Source organism: Ziziphus jujuba, chromosome 9, assembly GCF_031755915.1.
Source record: "Ziziphus jujuba cultivar Dongzao chromosome 9, ASM3175591v1".
NCBI lineage: Eukaryota > Viridiplantae > Streptophyta > Magnoliopsida > Rosales > Rhamnaceae > Ziziphus > Ziziphus jujuba.
The window spans coordinates 12323795-12342553 of record NC_083387.1 but is presented as its reverse complement, the minus strand read 5'-3'; the positions used below and the strand labels follow the sequence as shown (position 1 = coordinate 12342553).

At 27.4% G+C, this 18759-nt stretch overlaps 1 protein-coding gene across 6 annotated transcripts; it reads right to left on the bottom strand.

Annotated features, from left to right (window-relative positions):
- Positions 1 to 13779: 13779 nt before the first annotated feature.
- On the bottom strand, positions 13780 to 17381 carry LOC107426974 (protein NUCLEAR FUSION DEFECTIVE 6, mitochondrial). 6 transcript variants are annotated; one of them, XM_016037302.4, is made up of 3 exons: positions 17113 to 17381; positions 16874 to 16998; positions 13780 to 14138 (listed from the first exon to the last, which is right to left on the bottom strand). In XM_016037302.4, the coding sequence occupies exons 1-3, from the start codon at positions 17274 to 17276 to the stop codon at positions 14131 to 14133; spliced, it is 297 nt and encodes a 98-aa protein (XP_015892788.2). In that variant the 5' UTR covers positions 17277 to 17381; the 3' UTR covers positions 13780 to 14130. The 6 variants fall into 6 exon arrangements, with proteins under 6 accessions (XP_015892788.2, XP_015892787.2, XP_048317756.2 ...); XM_016037301.4 differs by lacking the exon at positions 13780 to 14138 and adding an exon at positions 14140 to 14380 and having other exon boundaries at positions 17113 to 17380; XM_048461799.2 differs by lacking the exons at positions 13780 to 14138; positions 16874 to 16998; positions 17113 to 17381 and adding exons at positions 14140 to 14380; positions 16085 to 16168; positions 16315 to 16516.
- Between the last annotated feature and the right edge of the window lie 1378 nt (positions 17382 to 18759).

Sequence of the window (18759 nt, the reverse complement as noted above, 5' to 3'; positions counted from 1 at the left end):
GATTGAAGGAGTTCGTTCGTGAGGAAAGCAATGGGACTAGACTGGGTCTTTATAAAATGTAGGAGAACCAGGAGTTACGTGTAACTGATTGAAATTTGAAAAGGAGCGAATTAATACGACGTCGTTGTAGCCCTCATTGCTGTCTTACAGTATTTTTTTTATTTTTATTTTTTTTGCGCATATTCTTTGCTTATGTTTGTTGTTGTCCTCGGAATTTTAAGTGGTGGTGGTACTCTGAGCTGTGAATACCATAAATGAAACTGTTCACAGAAAACTGGCAAGGAATCATGGCTAGTGTGGAAAATTTAGATATTACTTTAATTTTTAGGGTTTTAGATAATTTCTAATGGTAGGAATAAAGGATTGTGAGCCAGGTTGGAATGAATATTAAAGAGAACAAAAAAAAAAAAAAGAAAAAAAAAGGGCATTTACTACTTTTTGGTATATACAACATATATTTTGTGTATATACTATATGGTTCTAGGCCAACATATTTGCACTAAACATTTCGATTTCGTGAGAGTATGTTAGTATTTGACAAATCTACATTCTTAAATCATAAAATGAATGTAATTACAATATACAATATGGTTTCATAAATTAAATAAACAAAACTTTACATATAAATTTGGTGGTGCTAACTTTATTAAATACATAATAATATGGTGTTTTCAAGAAGAATAATGCTTGGACTGTCAAATTTTAATACCAAATAATGTAATAATTCTTTTTATGGTTGACAGATAATAAACGTAACATTTGTATCCAAAGTTTTATTTAAAAAAAAAAAAAAACAAAAATGGTGATTTTATAATTATTGTTTGAACAAAGGTAGAAACTCGTGTTACACCCCTCTCTTTTTGTATTTAAAAAAAAAAAAAAAAGGCGGAAACGATTAGGAATTTATATATAAGAGATGATATTTTTTTAGTTAATATAGACATTATGAGGAGCAAGTGAGACTAATAAATTAATAATAAATGTTCTATTAATAGAATGAAATCTTGTGTTTTTCTTGTGAAAATGACCGCAGAATGATTGCTAATAATATATTTCTTGTGGATTTAGAAATTAATTGTTGCTACACTATCTGTTCACTTTAAGTGAAAGCGTTGCTTTTGGTAACAAATCTACCATGCCTTCATTATAAATTGCAGCTAAGTTAGCATTGCATTCCTGCATTTCTTTCTTTTCAAAATCTTTTTCAAAGGTAATTTTATGGTCTTTGGATCCCATATCCCTTATAAAGCCCTGAATTATTAATTTGGGCTTATACATTTTAATTTTTTTCTTTCTGTACATTCCAACTTTTTCTTAAATGAGTCATGCGCTGCCACTTCAATAATATTATATAGTTAAAAAATAAAATTTAATATGGTGCAGTGATAATCAATTGCCCTTATCGTATATTTTTTTCACTAAACCAACCTCACTTAACCAGTTATTATATTATTTGAGAAATCTAAATCTGAGATTTTTGAATTTTTTTTCTATATGTTGTTTTAGTAAGAAACAATTGGGTTAGAGAATTAAAATAAAGTGATAATCAATATGCGGTGAGGGGCTTGAAAAGTGAGAAAAGATAAAACCATAAAAGAAATATAACCTTTTTTTTGGATAGAAAGGCGATTTGGACTCAATAAAAAAATTTGCATACTCTATTTCAAAAAATAATAATTAATTAATTGCCCTAATTTTAAAAATAATTTATATATACATATATTTTGAATTCCTTATCTACTCGTAGAAAATCAATAATATCTTTCATTAAATCTATTTCAATAATACAACACTATAACTTTATTAATTTTATTGTATAACTCCACTATTGTTTATTAATCTTATTTTTATTTAGATTTATTTCTTCTTATATGTGGCAAATAATATGGGAGGAAAAAATTCTTTAAATCCTTTGAATAATGGTGAGCATTCATAATTCAACATTTTTATTGAGTGAAGTTAATTCTGTAGTATATCCCTCTCATCTACACTTATGAAGTTATGACTTCAAGGTATGTATCTATTCCTTTTAAATTATAAATTGTTGTACTAATAATAATAATAAAAAAATACATAATTCAACATTTTGTCTTATTTCTTGTTTTTCCTAATAACTATATGAATTTATTTTGTGATTTATAATAGGATAAATTTCACTTTCGTATCCTAAAATTTCAATATTGTACGATTTTTACTTCGAAATTTTAATTTAAGTGAATTAGACTCTGAAATTTCAAAATCCTTTCAATAATGATGAATATACTTATTTCAATTTTTTTCTTGAGTGAAGTTGATTTAGTAGTATATCTCTCACACCTACACTAATGAAATTGAAGGTTCGAGATGCATGTCTCTTTCCTTTAAATTATGAATTGTTGTAATGATAACATATACATATATATATATAGGTAGTTCTATGGTATGATCCGTCCGTATACGGATCTGTATCAAAGTCGATATTTTTTTAAAAAAAAAATAGTATTAGTTTTGCTTTGTATACGTAACAGCAAATCCAATGTTTTTTCTTAAAAACCTTCAGCTTTAATACGGTCTTCATGTGGACGGTCCGCGCCGTGGCCTCACCGTATATATATATATATAAAGGCAAGGCTATAGTGCGGATCAGCACCAAAGTTGACGTTTTTTCAAAAAAATATCAGCTTTTGCTATTACACATACACTGCAAAACCAACATTTTTTTTTCTTTCTAAAACGTCGATTTTGGTTCTAGTTCACATGCGGACCATCCGTACCATAGCCTTGCCATATATAAACATATATATATATATATATGTGTGTGTGTGTGTGTGCGTGTGTATGTGTACACTAAAGCTTTAAAATTTAGTAATTTTGACTCTAAACTTTTAATTTGGGTGATTTGGTTTTTAAAGTTTTAAAATCATTTCAAATTTGTCCAATTTTTTACGACAGTGTTAAAATTAATAATGCTTATGCCAACATGATATTATGTTAACATCATAATTATTTTTAAATAAAATATTTTAAAAATTTTAAAAAAATATATACATACATATATATATATATTTGTTATTTTTTCATTTTATATTTATTGATTTTTATTTGAAAAATTGTATCCATATTCCTTTTTTATTTAAATTAAAATATTTATAATTATAATTAAATATTTTTAGATCTAAAATTATACTAAAAAATTAAAATTAAAATAAAATTGGAAGTTATGGTCCAATAAAAATAATTTTATTAGATCAAAAATTAAAAATGAATTCCCCCCCACCAAAAAAAAAAAAAGACCGAAAATTAAAAAAATAAAAATAAATTTTATAAAAACAAGTTTTTTTTAGAAAAACTTAGAAACAAAAATACTTTGTTACTTTTCCATTTTATATTTATGATTTTTTATTTAAAAATTTGTATTCATTCATTTTTTATTTAAACTTAAATATCTGCAATCATAATTAAAAATTTTATACCTAAAATTAGATCCAAAACTAAAAATTAAAATAAATTTGGAATTTTAGGTCTATTAAAATTATTTTTATTAGACCAAAGTTAAAAATAATAAGACCAAAATACAAAATAAAAATTAGACCAAAGATTACACATCGAAAATAATTTTTTTAGAAAAATTGAAAAAAAATTAGAACATTTTATAAACCAAAATGGAGGCCAAAAAATGAAAAATGGAAAAAAAAAAATGTAAAAATGGCTTCCATTTTTTTTTGGTCTAATTTTTATTTTTTGATTTTGAGTGGCTTATTTTTTGGTTGAATGAAAAAAAAATTTCAAAAATGGAAAAGTAGACCATATTTAATTTCTATATTGGTATTTTGTTTAATAATTCATTTGATCAAATGGAAAAATAAGGCCATTTTGTCTCTTTTTGTTTTGTTTTGTTTTTTTTTTTGTTTTTCTGTAAAATGGAAAAATAACAAATGTATTTTTTTCAAAAAAAAATTTCAAAAAATTATTTTTTTTGGAAAAATGAATTTTGATAAAAATCAGATCAAATTTTATATTTCTGTATTTTGGTCTTTTTTTCATTTTTAATTTTAATTTTAATTTTTGGTCTGGTTTTATTTTTTATTTTAAAATTTTCTTAATTTTATTTTAGTTTTTTTTTAATCTAGTTTTACGTCTAAAATCATTTAACTATAATTGGGGATATCTTAATTTAAATTAAAAAAAGAGTGGATATAGTTTTTCAAAATAAAAGGACAAAATAAAAAAAATAACAAATGTATTTTTTAAAAAAATTTATTAAAAATATTTTTTGATTTAAGAAAAATAATTATAACATCAACATGACTTATTAATATTAACACTTCTGTTAGAAATTATACTAGTTTATAATAATTTTGAAACTTTAAGGCCCTATTCACCCAAATAAAAAATTTAAATTTGAAATCGTATGACCTTAAAATTTTCGGATATCGAAGTCCCTTTCGATGCTACTGTAGTGTATTATTTATTGTTTATTTGCATACATTAACATATGAAGAAAAATATTGCATTTTTTCTTTATTTCGTTTATGCTGGAGAGATAAAAGAAAAGAAAAAAGAAAGTTAATTAAAAATTATATAAAAAAGGGTTAATTAAATATATTAAATTTAGGAGAGTTACCATCCTCATTATTTTCTTCTTTTTCATAATTGGTATTGAGTGGAGTCAAATGAAGGTATAAAAATAAAAAATAAAAATAAAAAAAGAATAGAAGTTCCAATTTCAAAGAATGATCAGCATGCAGAACGAGCAGTGTTAGTGCCTAAAAGAGTTAATATATTTTCTTTTTCTTTTTTTTTTTGTTCATATTCCTAATTTTAATTATTTGTTTGATTTGAGGATTTATGTAACTCTTATTGGATTTAACGTTTTTAAGTTCTGTTTAATATAATTTTGGAGAAGTTAGAAGTAGCATTTAATGTTCAAAAACTATTTTGGGTAGCACTTAAATAATTTTTTAGAAATGCTTTAGATATTAAATGAAGCTTTTAACTAAAATTAATCAAGAATGATTTTTTTAGAAAATACTTTTAAATAAATAGACTGATACAGAATCTTAAATCTTTAATTAAAAAAAAAAGTCTTATAAAAATAATAAAATAAAAATAAAAATCATAGTGAATCATAATTCCTATGAGTGATAAATAAGATTTTTTTCAAAAAAAAAAAAAAAAAAGGTGATATAAATAGGATATTCTTATATTATTATTATTATTATCAATCTTGGGTTTGGCAAACCTTTAATCATCTTCCACATGAGTCATTGTCTGAATATATAGCTTTATTTGCATTTAAAAATTGAGGAGTTTACTTCAATTGTCTCGTGGGAAAGAATTAAATACATTAATCCCGCCATATATATTTTCTTGGAAAACTAAAAACAATACAATAATGGTACTTATGGGTTGGTGTAGTGCTAATTAACTTTAGCTGAAAAAAGTTAATTAATTAATTAATTAATTAAGAGACAATAAGATTAGATAAGCTGGGTTTCCAACCTTTTTAAAGGAAACGGCATCAATCTTGTATTGGTAGTCATAATTGTGCCTAACCCCAAATGTTACCCACAATTATTGATATATTAACAATATAGTCACCAACGTCTAAACATATACGAAATGATATAGCAATTTTATCATTCTTGTTTTGAAATTTTTTTACAATTTGACAACATTTATATATTGTTTTGTGAATCTCAGACTCTTTTTTTTTTGAATTTTCTTTTTCTAATTTTGGTTAAGTAGGAATCTAATTTTTGACCACATTTATATCACTTAAACGTCTGAGTTTTAGGAATTAAACTTCTGCAAGCAATTAAAAGCAAATTGAGGCAGACATTGATGGTTAATTTCCGATTTCCAATTAATCCTCTCCACCTCATAATGAAAATTACATCAAAATAAATCGTTAGTTTTTTTAAGTGTTTTTTTTTTTAATTTTTGGGCAAATAAGTAAATGTCGTACTTGTCCCTACCTAACGAAAGACTGAAGGTCTTTAGTGAAATTATGACCTCTTTTTTTTTTTTTCATCCACACCGCATTTAACGGTTATTGTAGTTTTGGTTGCTATAATTGCTTCCAAACACGTCCACATAAAATTTCAAAGCAGATTAGGTCGTTGAAAAATAAAAACTACGTTGTATTTGTTGATACAAACTTGGAACAGCATCAAATGGATGTGGATAAACCCATCAATTTAATCTTTATTTTCTTAAAAATAGAATCAATTAAAAAAAAACTGGAAACACAAAAATCAATATTAACAACACTATCAAATACTGTCATATTGTTTATTTTGATGCACATTGTTTAAGATATATTAAATAACAAAAATTACTATATATCATCAATAGTAATAAATATTAATAAAATTCACAATTGACACGATAAATATTAATGGATAAAATGTTATGGATTCAGATTTTTATTTGATTTTTAAATATATTTTATTACATAAATTTTAAATAGGTGAAGTGATTAAGATATATAAAATTTCAAATTACTAATGAAAGAGTCGTTGAAATTATTTATTTAAAAATGAAACCGTTATCACGTCGCTTTTGTGACACTTTGGTGGTTACATAATGCTTATAGCATGTTTTAAAACCTAGCCAAATTCCTTAATTAGGTTGGACTGTTGGAGAGACTACTAACTTTTCTGACAAAATAACTAGCTAATAATATATATATATATATATATGCTGGTTGTTGTACGATATTACTAAACTGATATTTAATGATCTCTGGTTTGTTGGTGTTTTGAAATTTTGAAATTATATCGAGCTTATGATTCTCGTATATACTTAAATCCTCCCTGCACTTCATGATCATTTTTTTATTAAGACAATATTGTTTTTTTCCTATATATATATATATATATGTTACTTTATTTATTCATGTCGTTGGGGATTTTTAAAAACTTGGGAAAAAATTAAGTCCGTATAATAATCACGACCAACAAATGAAATTTATGAGTTTCATAGATAATTTGATAATGAAAGGGTATCATGAAGCCATGATATGTTTCAATCATGTCATAATTAATTGTTGAATAGAACACATTTGCACAATTACATGCATTCCACAACTACTTTTTGGTGTGAATAACTAAATAAATAAGTTCACTTAATAATCTACATCCATCGTATTATTATATAATTAACTATTATATTTGAAAGTTAATTGTCTCTTTTCTTTTATCCTATAAAGAACTGTGCATCTATTAGACTAATTTTGAGTTGATGGTCTTACTTTGTGTCTTTAAAATAGGTTGCTCTTTGGAATTTATCTTTTATATATATATATATATATATATAATATAATATGTTAGAGTTTTTATCAAAATATTTACATATTGATTGATCAAATAATATAATAATATTTAATTAATTTTTTTATCTACTCTTTAATGTAAAAATTAATTTTTCTATATTTAAATTATAAATATATTAATAAATAGTATTTTAATATGTGTTATATACTTATTTATTTTTAAAAGAAGATAGTTTCTTTTAATCATTTACAAATAATTTTCTCTTTTATTCCGGATAAATATTTTGATACCGTAGCATTGATGTATTTATATATATATATAAATACATCTTTCTTTTTTGACCTTTAAAATTTAACATTTTTTTTGGTAATATTTTACATGTTATTTCATATTTTGGGTTTTTGTTTTCATTAAATAATATAAATTAGCTGCTAGGCCCAACCCAGCTGGTCGAGTAACTCCAAACTGTGTCTGTACGATGGAGAGACTTCATCTAGAGCTTTTCTATTTAGCTGCTGAACATTTAAAGGTAGAAATAATTGAGCTTCTTTGCCATTTATAAAAAAAAAAAAAAAAAAGAAGCTTCCTAAAGTTTTTTATCCACGATTATGAACAAAAATTAAAGTCCAAAATCAACCTATTATTAGATCCTGGATTTCAAATTTTGTAATAAGAGAATTTCTAGTTAACATGAAGGTACAAGTAATTGAGCCTCTTAGCCATTACTACAAGCTTAAAAAATAAAACCAGCTGATTAGCCTATTTATCTTTTTTATAGGTCTCGGCTTCTGTCTTATTGTGTATGTGTCGGTGTTTGTTTTATTATAAATTCCTCTTAAATCCAGAATCTCCTAAATTCCACAAATGTTTCCACGACCACAAAATACAATTTAAAAAAAAAAATACGTTTCAAAAATAATAATGTTAATTAGTAGTATTATTTAAATATTTAAGAAAATTATGATGTGAAGTAATACAAACGGAGTAAAAGAGCTTACAGTTGAGAATTGGGACCAGAATGCTACTGCTACATCATGAGGACAGGCTGGCACCATTAAATGGAAATGAAATAGGCTAAAAGCTTTTAGCAAATGCACCTGATCATATAGTCTTTGGGGAGTCATTGGGAAGACAGCAAAATGAAATAACATTTTGGTATCATTTAGGGACGGATGAGAGATTCAAACATTCTATTTCACAATCTGGAGAAATGAGGTTTGATTGAAAGGAATTTATATTGATTTCTGCGACATTAGAAATTTTCATAATGGACTTGTCCAATAAAGTAAATTTCAGTCCAATATTGGATATATAGCTTTTAAAACTAATGTGGTAAAGGTGGTATTCGGGTTGATCAACTTTTTTCCAAACAAAGAAATCCAAATGACCTAATAGAAAAATGAAGGAAGAAGAATCCAAAAATTTCAAAATGGTATTCTTCTTGGCTAATACAATATTTAAATTGATTAATGGGTTTGGTTGGAGTGCTCTCACATCAATAACCAACTTTAAGGAAAGCTGGTGTATTTGCCAACCAGTACTAGGAACTTTAACTTTATGTTTGAGTTTGGTTAAAGACTCACTTTTCCCAAACACAATGTTTCTTTGCTCTTGTGAAAAGCACAGCATAATGCGATGGGATCTCAAACCTAAACTAATTGATTATTTACTTAAACAATAACATTAAACAATGATCATGCTTTCCTTTTGTTGCCAACACATGTAGCGCACTCACTACAACAAATATTGGCTTTTGTAATTTATTATTATTATTATTATTTTTTTGTGATGCATGTAAATTTGGTCCCCAAAAAAAATAATAATGATATTAGTTACTCAATATCTAGTTGATCACCGGTTCCATGGATCAGATCAAAACTTTCACTGATCAATTAATTTTGGTAACTAAGATTTTGCAAATTTTTTCTTTCTAATGAAAAAGAATGGTATCTGTGACATTGATTCTTAAATCATGATCAATTGTTAGTTGACTAAAACTTCACTTAGCACCTATAACTTCTTGCATACGGCCCTAGCTTTGCAAGCACCGGCTATACTGACACCCTAAGCATGAACTGTCTTGCGATGAGACCAAAACTACTGATTGGGGCCTGAGCTTTGAAGACAATAATTGAGTTAGGAAATCAGGTAGATATGGATTAATTAGGAAATTTACTTTTAAGTTTTGTACATATTACTTTTAGTTTAAAATTTCCCAACCTCATTTGTCTAATAATTATATGTTTACTTGATTTTACTTTGATCTTGGTTGCTTATAATGTGGGTAGGTTCTATAGGATTTCACTTTCTTGCCTCAATTCAATGCGGTTAAAATAGGGCACTTAAGCTGTTAAAAAAGAGTAGCTCTTTTAGCCTAGTAGCTCTAGGAAGAATCCAACTATACTATCAAAGAGTGAAGGGACCCATGGGAGAATGGGGCCCAAACGTTGTCTTCTGTCTCTTACTCTTTCTCTTAGCATGAGGAAGTTCTTTCCTTATCTTTTTTGATAGTGCTTTAAACCAATGTATGCAATGCCATGTTTGATGGAGTTAATGCCCCATCATTTCCGACCATAGAGAGGAGATGAGGTAAAGGGGCTACCGCCTCAAGGGGAAATAGGGGGTAATGTTACTTATTGAGTCATAGCTACTAAGTCTATGAGTTAGACAACTAGCTGTCAAATGTGTGTTGGATTGTTTTGGATTATGCAATATTTTTGTATCTTGAACTTTATTTTAATTCTCTTAAATTAGGTAAAACCTGAGGTGTGAGATTTTTTGCAAAATTGCATTCTGATAAAAGAATTTTTCGGTAACTGAAAAATATAATTTCTGGAATATAGGAGCTTAATTGCATTTGCTCATCTAATATTGTTACAAATAAAATTTCTACTTTCAACAATTTAAGTTAATAAAAACTCCTTGTATTGATGTTATACTGTGGAGTCAAAGGGGGTCGAAGAATATAATGTTAAAAAAACTAGGAAAGGTAGAAAAGGGAGGTAAATGGGCATGGAGTTTGAGGGGTTGACAATCAATTTACACATCTATATTTGGCGATTCTTATTTATGCTTTGTGATTGAATAGCTTTTTTATCATTAGTTTTTCGCTTTCAAGTTCCTCTGTTTTAGTAAGAAGCATAGTCTTATTTGCTTATGATCTTCTAATAAGGATTGGATTCGAGTTTAGCATGAGTAGTTGGTTGATTCTTACTTATGACTAAGTTGTTTTCATGATGAAAAATTGGCTTAGTTAAATATTTGCCTTACAGTGAGGCAATCTTTATTTTTCTTCAGATTAGACAAAGTGTCTATTTGCTGGTATTCATTACCGGTCCACCTCTTTTTTCTTTTTCCTTCTCCATAATCATGAAAATATGAGCTTTTGGTTGCTACCCCTTGATGTTGTATCCTTTTTTTGAATTTCCATCGTCATTGATTAATTCATACTAGTTAGTTTAACTTTGATTGTTAAAGAAAAAGTTTTAAAAACCCATTTTTATGTGTAAGCATGAGCATTGAGATTAATAATGATCTGGAAGGTTAATTAGGAGATTATTTAACCTATCATAAATAATTGAAAATGGTCTTTCCTCAAACAAATTGAAATTGGCTCTAAATTTTCATTTGACCAACTCAAATGATAACTTAAAATTGTTTTCCAATTCGTGCTTAATTATTTTTGAATTATCTAGAAAATTACATTAACAATTTTTATACAAGATACTAACTAAAACAACTCAAAGTAGCATGATAATGCTCATTGGTCAAAGTCAAACTGAGTAATACCAGGCTGTTTCTTTACTGCAGATTTAATTATGTCAATGGTAACAAATAAATGTATGCTTGCTATCCACTTCCATTACTTGTCAGCTGTCACCATTTAAGTAAGAGTTAGTATATGTTTTTGCTGTCCTTGTTTCACCATTTTCTTAGGAATATTGTGGATTTTAATATTTTATTTGTTTTGTATTATTTTAGGTTCTGATTATTTTTCAGCTTTTCAAATAGGGCATCATGGGATTGATAATAACTGAGGTTCATTTACAGTGAAAGAAAGAAGTTGCCGAGTATAAGGTATCAATTTTTAAGTCAATATGTTGATAGCTGAACATAGAATTTGAAAGCCTGCTGTTGGAATTTTAAAGACTTGGTTCATAATTAGCTGTACTTGAATAGAAAATTTAAGCGCCTGTATATATGTCATTTGCCTAGTTACTGATAAGCCACATATATATGAGTTGGAATTGATCTACTTCGAATGGATAAAGTATTAAATGTTATCTCATATGAAATGGGCTTCTAAATTAAATTATGAAACACAGTTTCTCTTTTTTGGGGTATCTTAGTTCTTTATGTTACAATTCAGTTGCTACAGTAAATTTATTGTAGGATTGTTGTTGAAATTTCCAATGATGTAAAACAAGCATTGTTTAGGGTTTGCTCTTATTTCCTTTTCACATTTTTTCTTGTTTTCCTTTTATCTTCAATGTTAAGTAAGTTCTTATTTTACCCAAAGAAAAAAAAAAAAAAATGTAAGTACGTTATTCTTATTGAAAAGTGCATTTCATTATTTAAGTGGTATTGCTTACTTCAGTTCTAAGTTTTGGGATGTCACCTTGGATATTGTGATCATTTTTGTCTATAGCAGCCAAATGGGCCCACTTTACAATGGAAGAAAAGCTTAAAAAAAAAAAAAAAAGTTTCTAATTAGCAGGACCTAAATTTTTATCCACACTGTTTTTCTTATCTAAGTTACTTAAAAACCCTTTTGACTTTTATTTCTTTGTTTTATGCAATTTTTAATAACAAATCTCCTCTATATTCAAGGATTTTTATTTTTTTAAACCAGAAGAAGAATATCAACGCACATTCGCAGGCAAAAGAGACAGCCGCAGGCTACTCGAGGTAGGCATAGCTTCTGTTTTGTGTGCAATGATTTTTGGTTTGGTTTATTTTGCAATTTTCCTTTTCTCTTCAAGGTGAGATTAATTGCAGATATGAAAAATTTCTTCTATTAGTTAGTTGATTAAATTTCACAGAGAAGAATAACCAATTTTATTGGCCCAGTTTGGTTATTCCTTAATAGATTAATTATGGACCAACGAGAGCCACTAGATATTAACTAGTTTATTAAGCTACTTACTAGGATGGCATAGCAAAGTGACATGTTTTCTTATTCGTCACTTAATGGAATTATTGAAAACACATCTTTAAGGGTTCAAACAAAATTTTTATTCTTCCAGTTATAATCATTTAATATTGATAAAAAAAAAAAAATCTTCCAATTATAATAGTTTGGTTTAATATTGATCCAAAAATACATATATTATTATTTTATTGGTTTAAATTTTAATATGTGTGTGTGTGTGTGTGTGTGTGTGTGTGGATAGGTAAACTTTTAAAAAAAATAAAACACAACTTTAAGGGTTCAGGCCTCAGCCTAGATGAAATTTCTATTCTTCCAGTTATAATAGTTTAATATTGATAAATATATATATATATATATCTATATATATATATATATATTTTATTAGTTTAAATTTTAATATATCCTATATATATATTTTATGTATGGGGATAGGTAAACATTTTTAAAAATAAATACAACTAATTAAAAATAAATTTTAATAATATAATACGTTTATTACTTGTAAAAATATTGGTAGATTTAATTGATACCTATAATATCATTCTTGTATCTTCCTCTTTTTTTTTTTTTTTTTTTTTTTCTTTCTTTTTTTATAAATAATTTTTTTCCAATTATTATTATTTATTTTTTTTTAATAATAATTATGGTACCTCTTAAGGCTCTAACACTCTTGTACGTACATATACACTCAAAATAGTCAAATTTGTGTTTGCCACTTAAAGTGGTTAACTGATTTTGTTGTTTAAGAACATCCCCAATAGCTTGGTGCATCGATATATTTTTGTTGCCACACAAAATACATAAACAACAGAGATTACGGGGCCAAAAAAAAAAAAAAAACTCTTTAATGCTCTTGTTTATTGAATCTATCAAGCAAATATGATAAAAAAAGAAATAAAATAGACACATCCAAGAAGAGTAGGCCTGTAAGATAATGTCACTCACCAAAACAAACTTTATCAATATATTTTTTTAAAAGCAAAAAGCAAATAAATAAGTCATTAATATCAATTGTTAATATTTTTGTAAGGAAAAAAATATATATACACATCAATTAAAATTTAGATATAAACATTGAAGAACATGTTTTAAGTTGGATATCTATCAAGTACAAGATTTATGAGATCTATTGGAGATGCTCTGAGGACTTTTGAGTCTAATTTGTCACTTTAAACGATGGAATGATTTTTCAATTTTTCCAACCATAGTACACATGTTTCATAAACCATATTGATCAAAAAGGTAAACAAATTGTCATGGACTTAACAAAATCCAGTCTAAGAATTAAGTCCAGTCTAAGAATTTGTTTTGGATTTTGACAACCAAGATCGACAAAAACTAAGAATTTGTTTTGGATTTTGACAACCAAGATGGACAAAATTACGAGTACATTGGAAGACTTCAAGATAAAAGGAACTATGATCCATAACTTGCATAAAAACAGAACAATAAATAAATAAATAAATAAACACAAATCATCATCATATTCAGTACGTAATAGTTTGGAACTATTTTAAATAATTTATAACTCAATGCTAGCACATAGAACACCATTCGTTGAAATTTTAAATTCAAAGACTCAGATGCCACAACTCGGAACAAGACATAAAGGGGAGGAGGGTTAACGAAAGATAAGTAATGCCTGTAGCAAGTCATAAAAACTTGATTGAAATCCATGAAAACTGCGATCAATAATCAATGAACCGCATCTCAATAGATCAATCATCCATCTACAATGCAAGAAAAACAAACAATTTTTTATGAAGCTTATTAAGAATTTACAACTATTTTTCCATAAATTGCAAGAAAGAGTAAAACATGAGGTATATCATGAACATTATTCTCAGTTCTTGCTCCCTAGTTGAATGCTATAAAAGTGTCCACAACTGAAACTTCTAAAGGACATTAAACAGGGTGGCGACAAGGCAAGTCTCCAAAATCCAAAATCAGCTAACAAGCAATCATCACAGCCCTAAACAAAAGGCAACCAAAGTCAACAAAAAAGGAAAAAAAAAAATGTAAAAATAATGAAAGCACAAAAGAGGCAACAAATTGAAACTTGTTAATCCTAGTTCATCCCCAATGTCCAGAGCCCTTGACAGTACAAAAGTGGAAGCAAGACATAAATATCCAAAAGCATACCTCAGTAGGAAACAGAATCCAGTACGTACAACATTAACTATGAAACTTGATACCAAAAGCAGCCAATTATTAGCAACAAACATATAGGCTGCTTAGTTTCATCATCAACTAAGTGTTTTAGTTGCTGTAAACATATTATGTTCACTGTCACTGAAGATCGTTAAAAGTTTCCATCTAGACACTTCTTTATATGTGTATGCATTAACCAAAACAATCTCAATCAACCCACTAATCCTTCTTACATTCTCATTCACCGCAAGTCATACTTTCTTTGCTAACCTTTCCTAATTGTTATTTGAACTGAACATGATTGATCTAAATAGAGCACGGTCACTTTGCTTAAATCTTTCCAATCATCACAGAACCATGTGATCATGTATCTAGTATGAAACATATTATACGCACTAGATGTAAGACTTCTACTTCCTAAAGTCCAAAGCACTGACTTGGGTTCATTCAAAAATAAAAATCTGAAATAGCCCGATAGATTTGAACATTTCAGAAGATTAACATAATATTTTAATAAATATCCAAGGCTCCTTTGCTTCATTAGCTATCACGTGAAAGCTATCGCAATATACAAGCCCCCCAAGTAAACATGACGATCATTACATTATGATATGGTTAATTGAACCATCTAACTTTCTAGTCAATATATCATGGTCTTCTGTAAGTTATACATATGTACACACACACATATTATATATTCCAACCCGTCACTGGGTAAATTAATCTTCAACATAAATGCACAAATTTCTGAACATGCAACTTTCTAGAAACCATTATGAGAACTTATTCTCCAAATGATTGAACACAATTAAGCCAAAAGATTTTACAGCAATTGTAGAGCAAATCTTGATTAATAAAAATAATAAAATAAAATAATCAATTCATAATGGTCATCCTCAACATCTGACACTACAATGAATTATAAAACCCATTCAGGAAGCCTATACACAAGTTTAGCTTTCTTTCTACTTCTACAAGAAGTGGAATGTTTTTCACCACCTTCTTTTAGAGTGCAAGTACATAAAACTTTGCTCGAACCCTCTGATATTCATCATACATCATCATTGCAAGCTGAGTGAATACAACAAAACAGTATTATCTTTATATGGTTAAACTGACATCAATAACAACGAACATTAGAATTAAAGTTCAGGTAAAATTCTGCTTTGCATTCTTGCATTGCCAGTCAAGATGTCCATGGTTCATATGAACATAAAGGCATCAGAGATTCAATCCATGAGCAATTAAGAAAATATTAAAGGAATCATGCACACAACTAAGAGATGACATCAAAAATTCAAACCAAATTTTGGGTGATTGGTGTTCATTCATTTTTGGTGCTTCCCAAAAGAAGAAGCTTCTTATGAAAGGAAATACTTGGCCCAATATCAAACAATAAACAAATACAGAAGCAAAATGCAATTAAAAATAATAATTGATTAAGAATTTCTAGAAATTTCATCTGTTACATTATCAACCCTAGAAAGATGGTCCTCTCATCTAGTCTACTCAAGCGAACATTTACCAATGCTTTCAACAGTTGGACAATTAAAAACAAATCCAACTTCTCCATATTTGATCCTTGGTCCTCATCTAGTCTTGTCTTGCCCTACAAAAGAAAAAAGGCATATCCATTCTTTCATTGTGCAAGACGGATGGAGATACAGCCAACAAATTTACTATTCAGTTCCCATAAAGTTAACAGCTTTATGTGCACTTATGCAAATAAGACATCGAACTAGTTACGAAACTCACTTGATTAATACAAAAAGGCCTTGATGGGTGCAATATGACCCAGCAATTCTCCGCTAACAACACGGTTGATATTCGAAGTTTGTATAAAACATAAGTCTTCAGGTCCTTTATATTCATAAATACGAAGGAATTTATCATGGGGCCAACCATATTTTACCCAAAATATGGTCTATCATTTGACAAACAATCTAGTACATTTCAACCATGATTTTCCTTAACCTGTGTCGCAAAACAACATAGTTCCTCTAAATGTAGCTTCTTGGGAACAAAAGTAACCTAGCAACAAGTATGAAATGATGAACCACTGAAGGAACCATGCTGATTTAATTTCAGAAACGGACAACATAAAAAATAAAAATAAAACCAAAAAAAAGAAAAAGAGAAAAAAAAATAGTGAACTGAGCAAAAGATACATATAACAACCTACGGAGTCCAAACCCTCAATGATACAGATACAAAATTCAATAAATACCTTGCATACAAATTAGAAACTTAAGAGGCCGGTAATAGCAGAAATTTATCACTGTATTTCAATTCCAAGATATGAGGAGGTGAATACCTTCAGGAGTCCAACCGTAGGTGCGGCGAGAGACAGAGAGCATGGAAGTTAGCAACGCAGAGGCAGTGGCGGTGTGATAAGGAAGTATCGATTCCACGCAGCAGCAGCTAATTTCCACAGGCAACCTTTTTTTTCCACATTCCGCATTGCCAAAGAGTAAGCACAATGCAAAAACCATATACACATTATGATGACGATGAGAATTAACGAAATGAAATGCGTTTTAGGATGCGTTTTACCTAAAGGTTCGATTAGTGGGTGGGTTTTGGTTTATGTTTTGTTTCGGGATGCGAAATTGAGAAGGCGCTGGTTTGGATCTTACTCCATTGGCGAGCCTTGAAGCTATGGCGCCTCGAGACCCTGCGGATCGGAGGACGGACCTGGCGGCGGAGATGCAAGACATGGCTGAAATTGCTTTGTTTGGCTTTGGGGTTTTAGGATTCGGTGCGTGCGATGGTTTTGGTTCTTTGGGTTTACCAGGGTTTTGCAATTTTGGACCCTTTGGTGAACAAAATTTTATTAATTGAATTGTATTAGCATGTATTGTACTGTATTAGACTGTTACATGGATTTGTATTGTATTATATTGTATTATTAACCGTATTTGATGCAAGATTGTACATACCACATAACACGTTAAAAATGATATTGATTTAATTGGTAAATTATTTATAATTATAATTGAAATATTTTAAAATATTTTAAATTCAAGATACCGAAATGAAAGAGAGAAATTATTAAATTATTGTAATAATTTTAAAAAATAAACTAAATAAATTTATAATACTTTACATTCTTGATAAATAAAGAAAGTAAAAATAATAAAATATAAAAAACTAGTCTTAAAGAATATGTGTAAATGCAATATTTGATACCTAAAATTACATAATAACTATGTAACCATTTTTTTTTTTGGGATATTTATATTATTTATAATATATTAAATTGAATTTAGAATATTGGTCATGATAATAATTTTATTATTTGAAGTTATATAATACTATAAGAATTAAGAAAAGTTTAATATTAAAAAATAAAATTTGAACTATTTTTTAAAATATTATATATACATACATATTTAAAAATTACAATTAATATTAAAACTAAGTCTTCTTTTTTCAATTTAGGATCCCATTAAAAATTAAAATTTAAAATTATATTTATTAATTATCATGCTTCTATAGAATTTATTTTCCTAAATAAGGGTTTAATGATATAATAAACCATATTTGACTAAAACAACCATTTTTGGGGGCATTGTATTTAATATACTAAATTGAATTTTTTATAACTCTTTTTATTCTATTTTAATCATTATTCATAATAATAATAATTACATTATTAAAAATGATGTAATATTAAAATTATTAAGAAAAAGGTAAGATTTTTACAAATGATAATCAAAACTCATATAGAAAGAGTTAAAACAAACAAGCTGTTTTGTTTTGGGGGAAAAAAAAAGAAGTGATTTTTCTTTTTTTAATAACGAAGTGCAGTTCACAAGAAAAAAAAAGAGGAAAAACAAAAGTGCAGATGTTAAAAAGAAAACAGCAGTATTGGTTGAGAAAAAAAAAAAAAAAAACAATAAAAATCGTTGATAGATACTATTAATCACCAATGATAATGGATACTAATAAGATTCATTACTGATATAATATTTATTAATTGATGAAAGAGCCAATTGTATTTTGGTACTTTTGATTTTTAGAATTCTACAATTTAAATTCTAAACTTTTTAATTCAATAATTTAGACTTTTGATGTTACAGTTTGTTATAATTTGGCCTTTGTTTTACATTTTACTACATGGTTTAATTATTATCTTATATGATTAGCATCAAACTAGATTAATTTTTAAACTAGAAGATATTAAGGTTTAAAATAGTA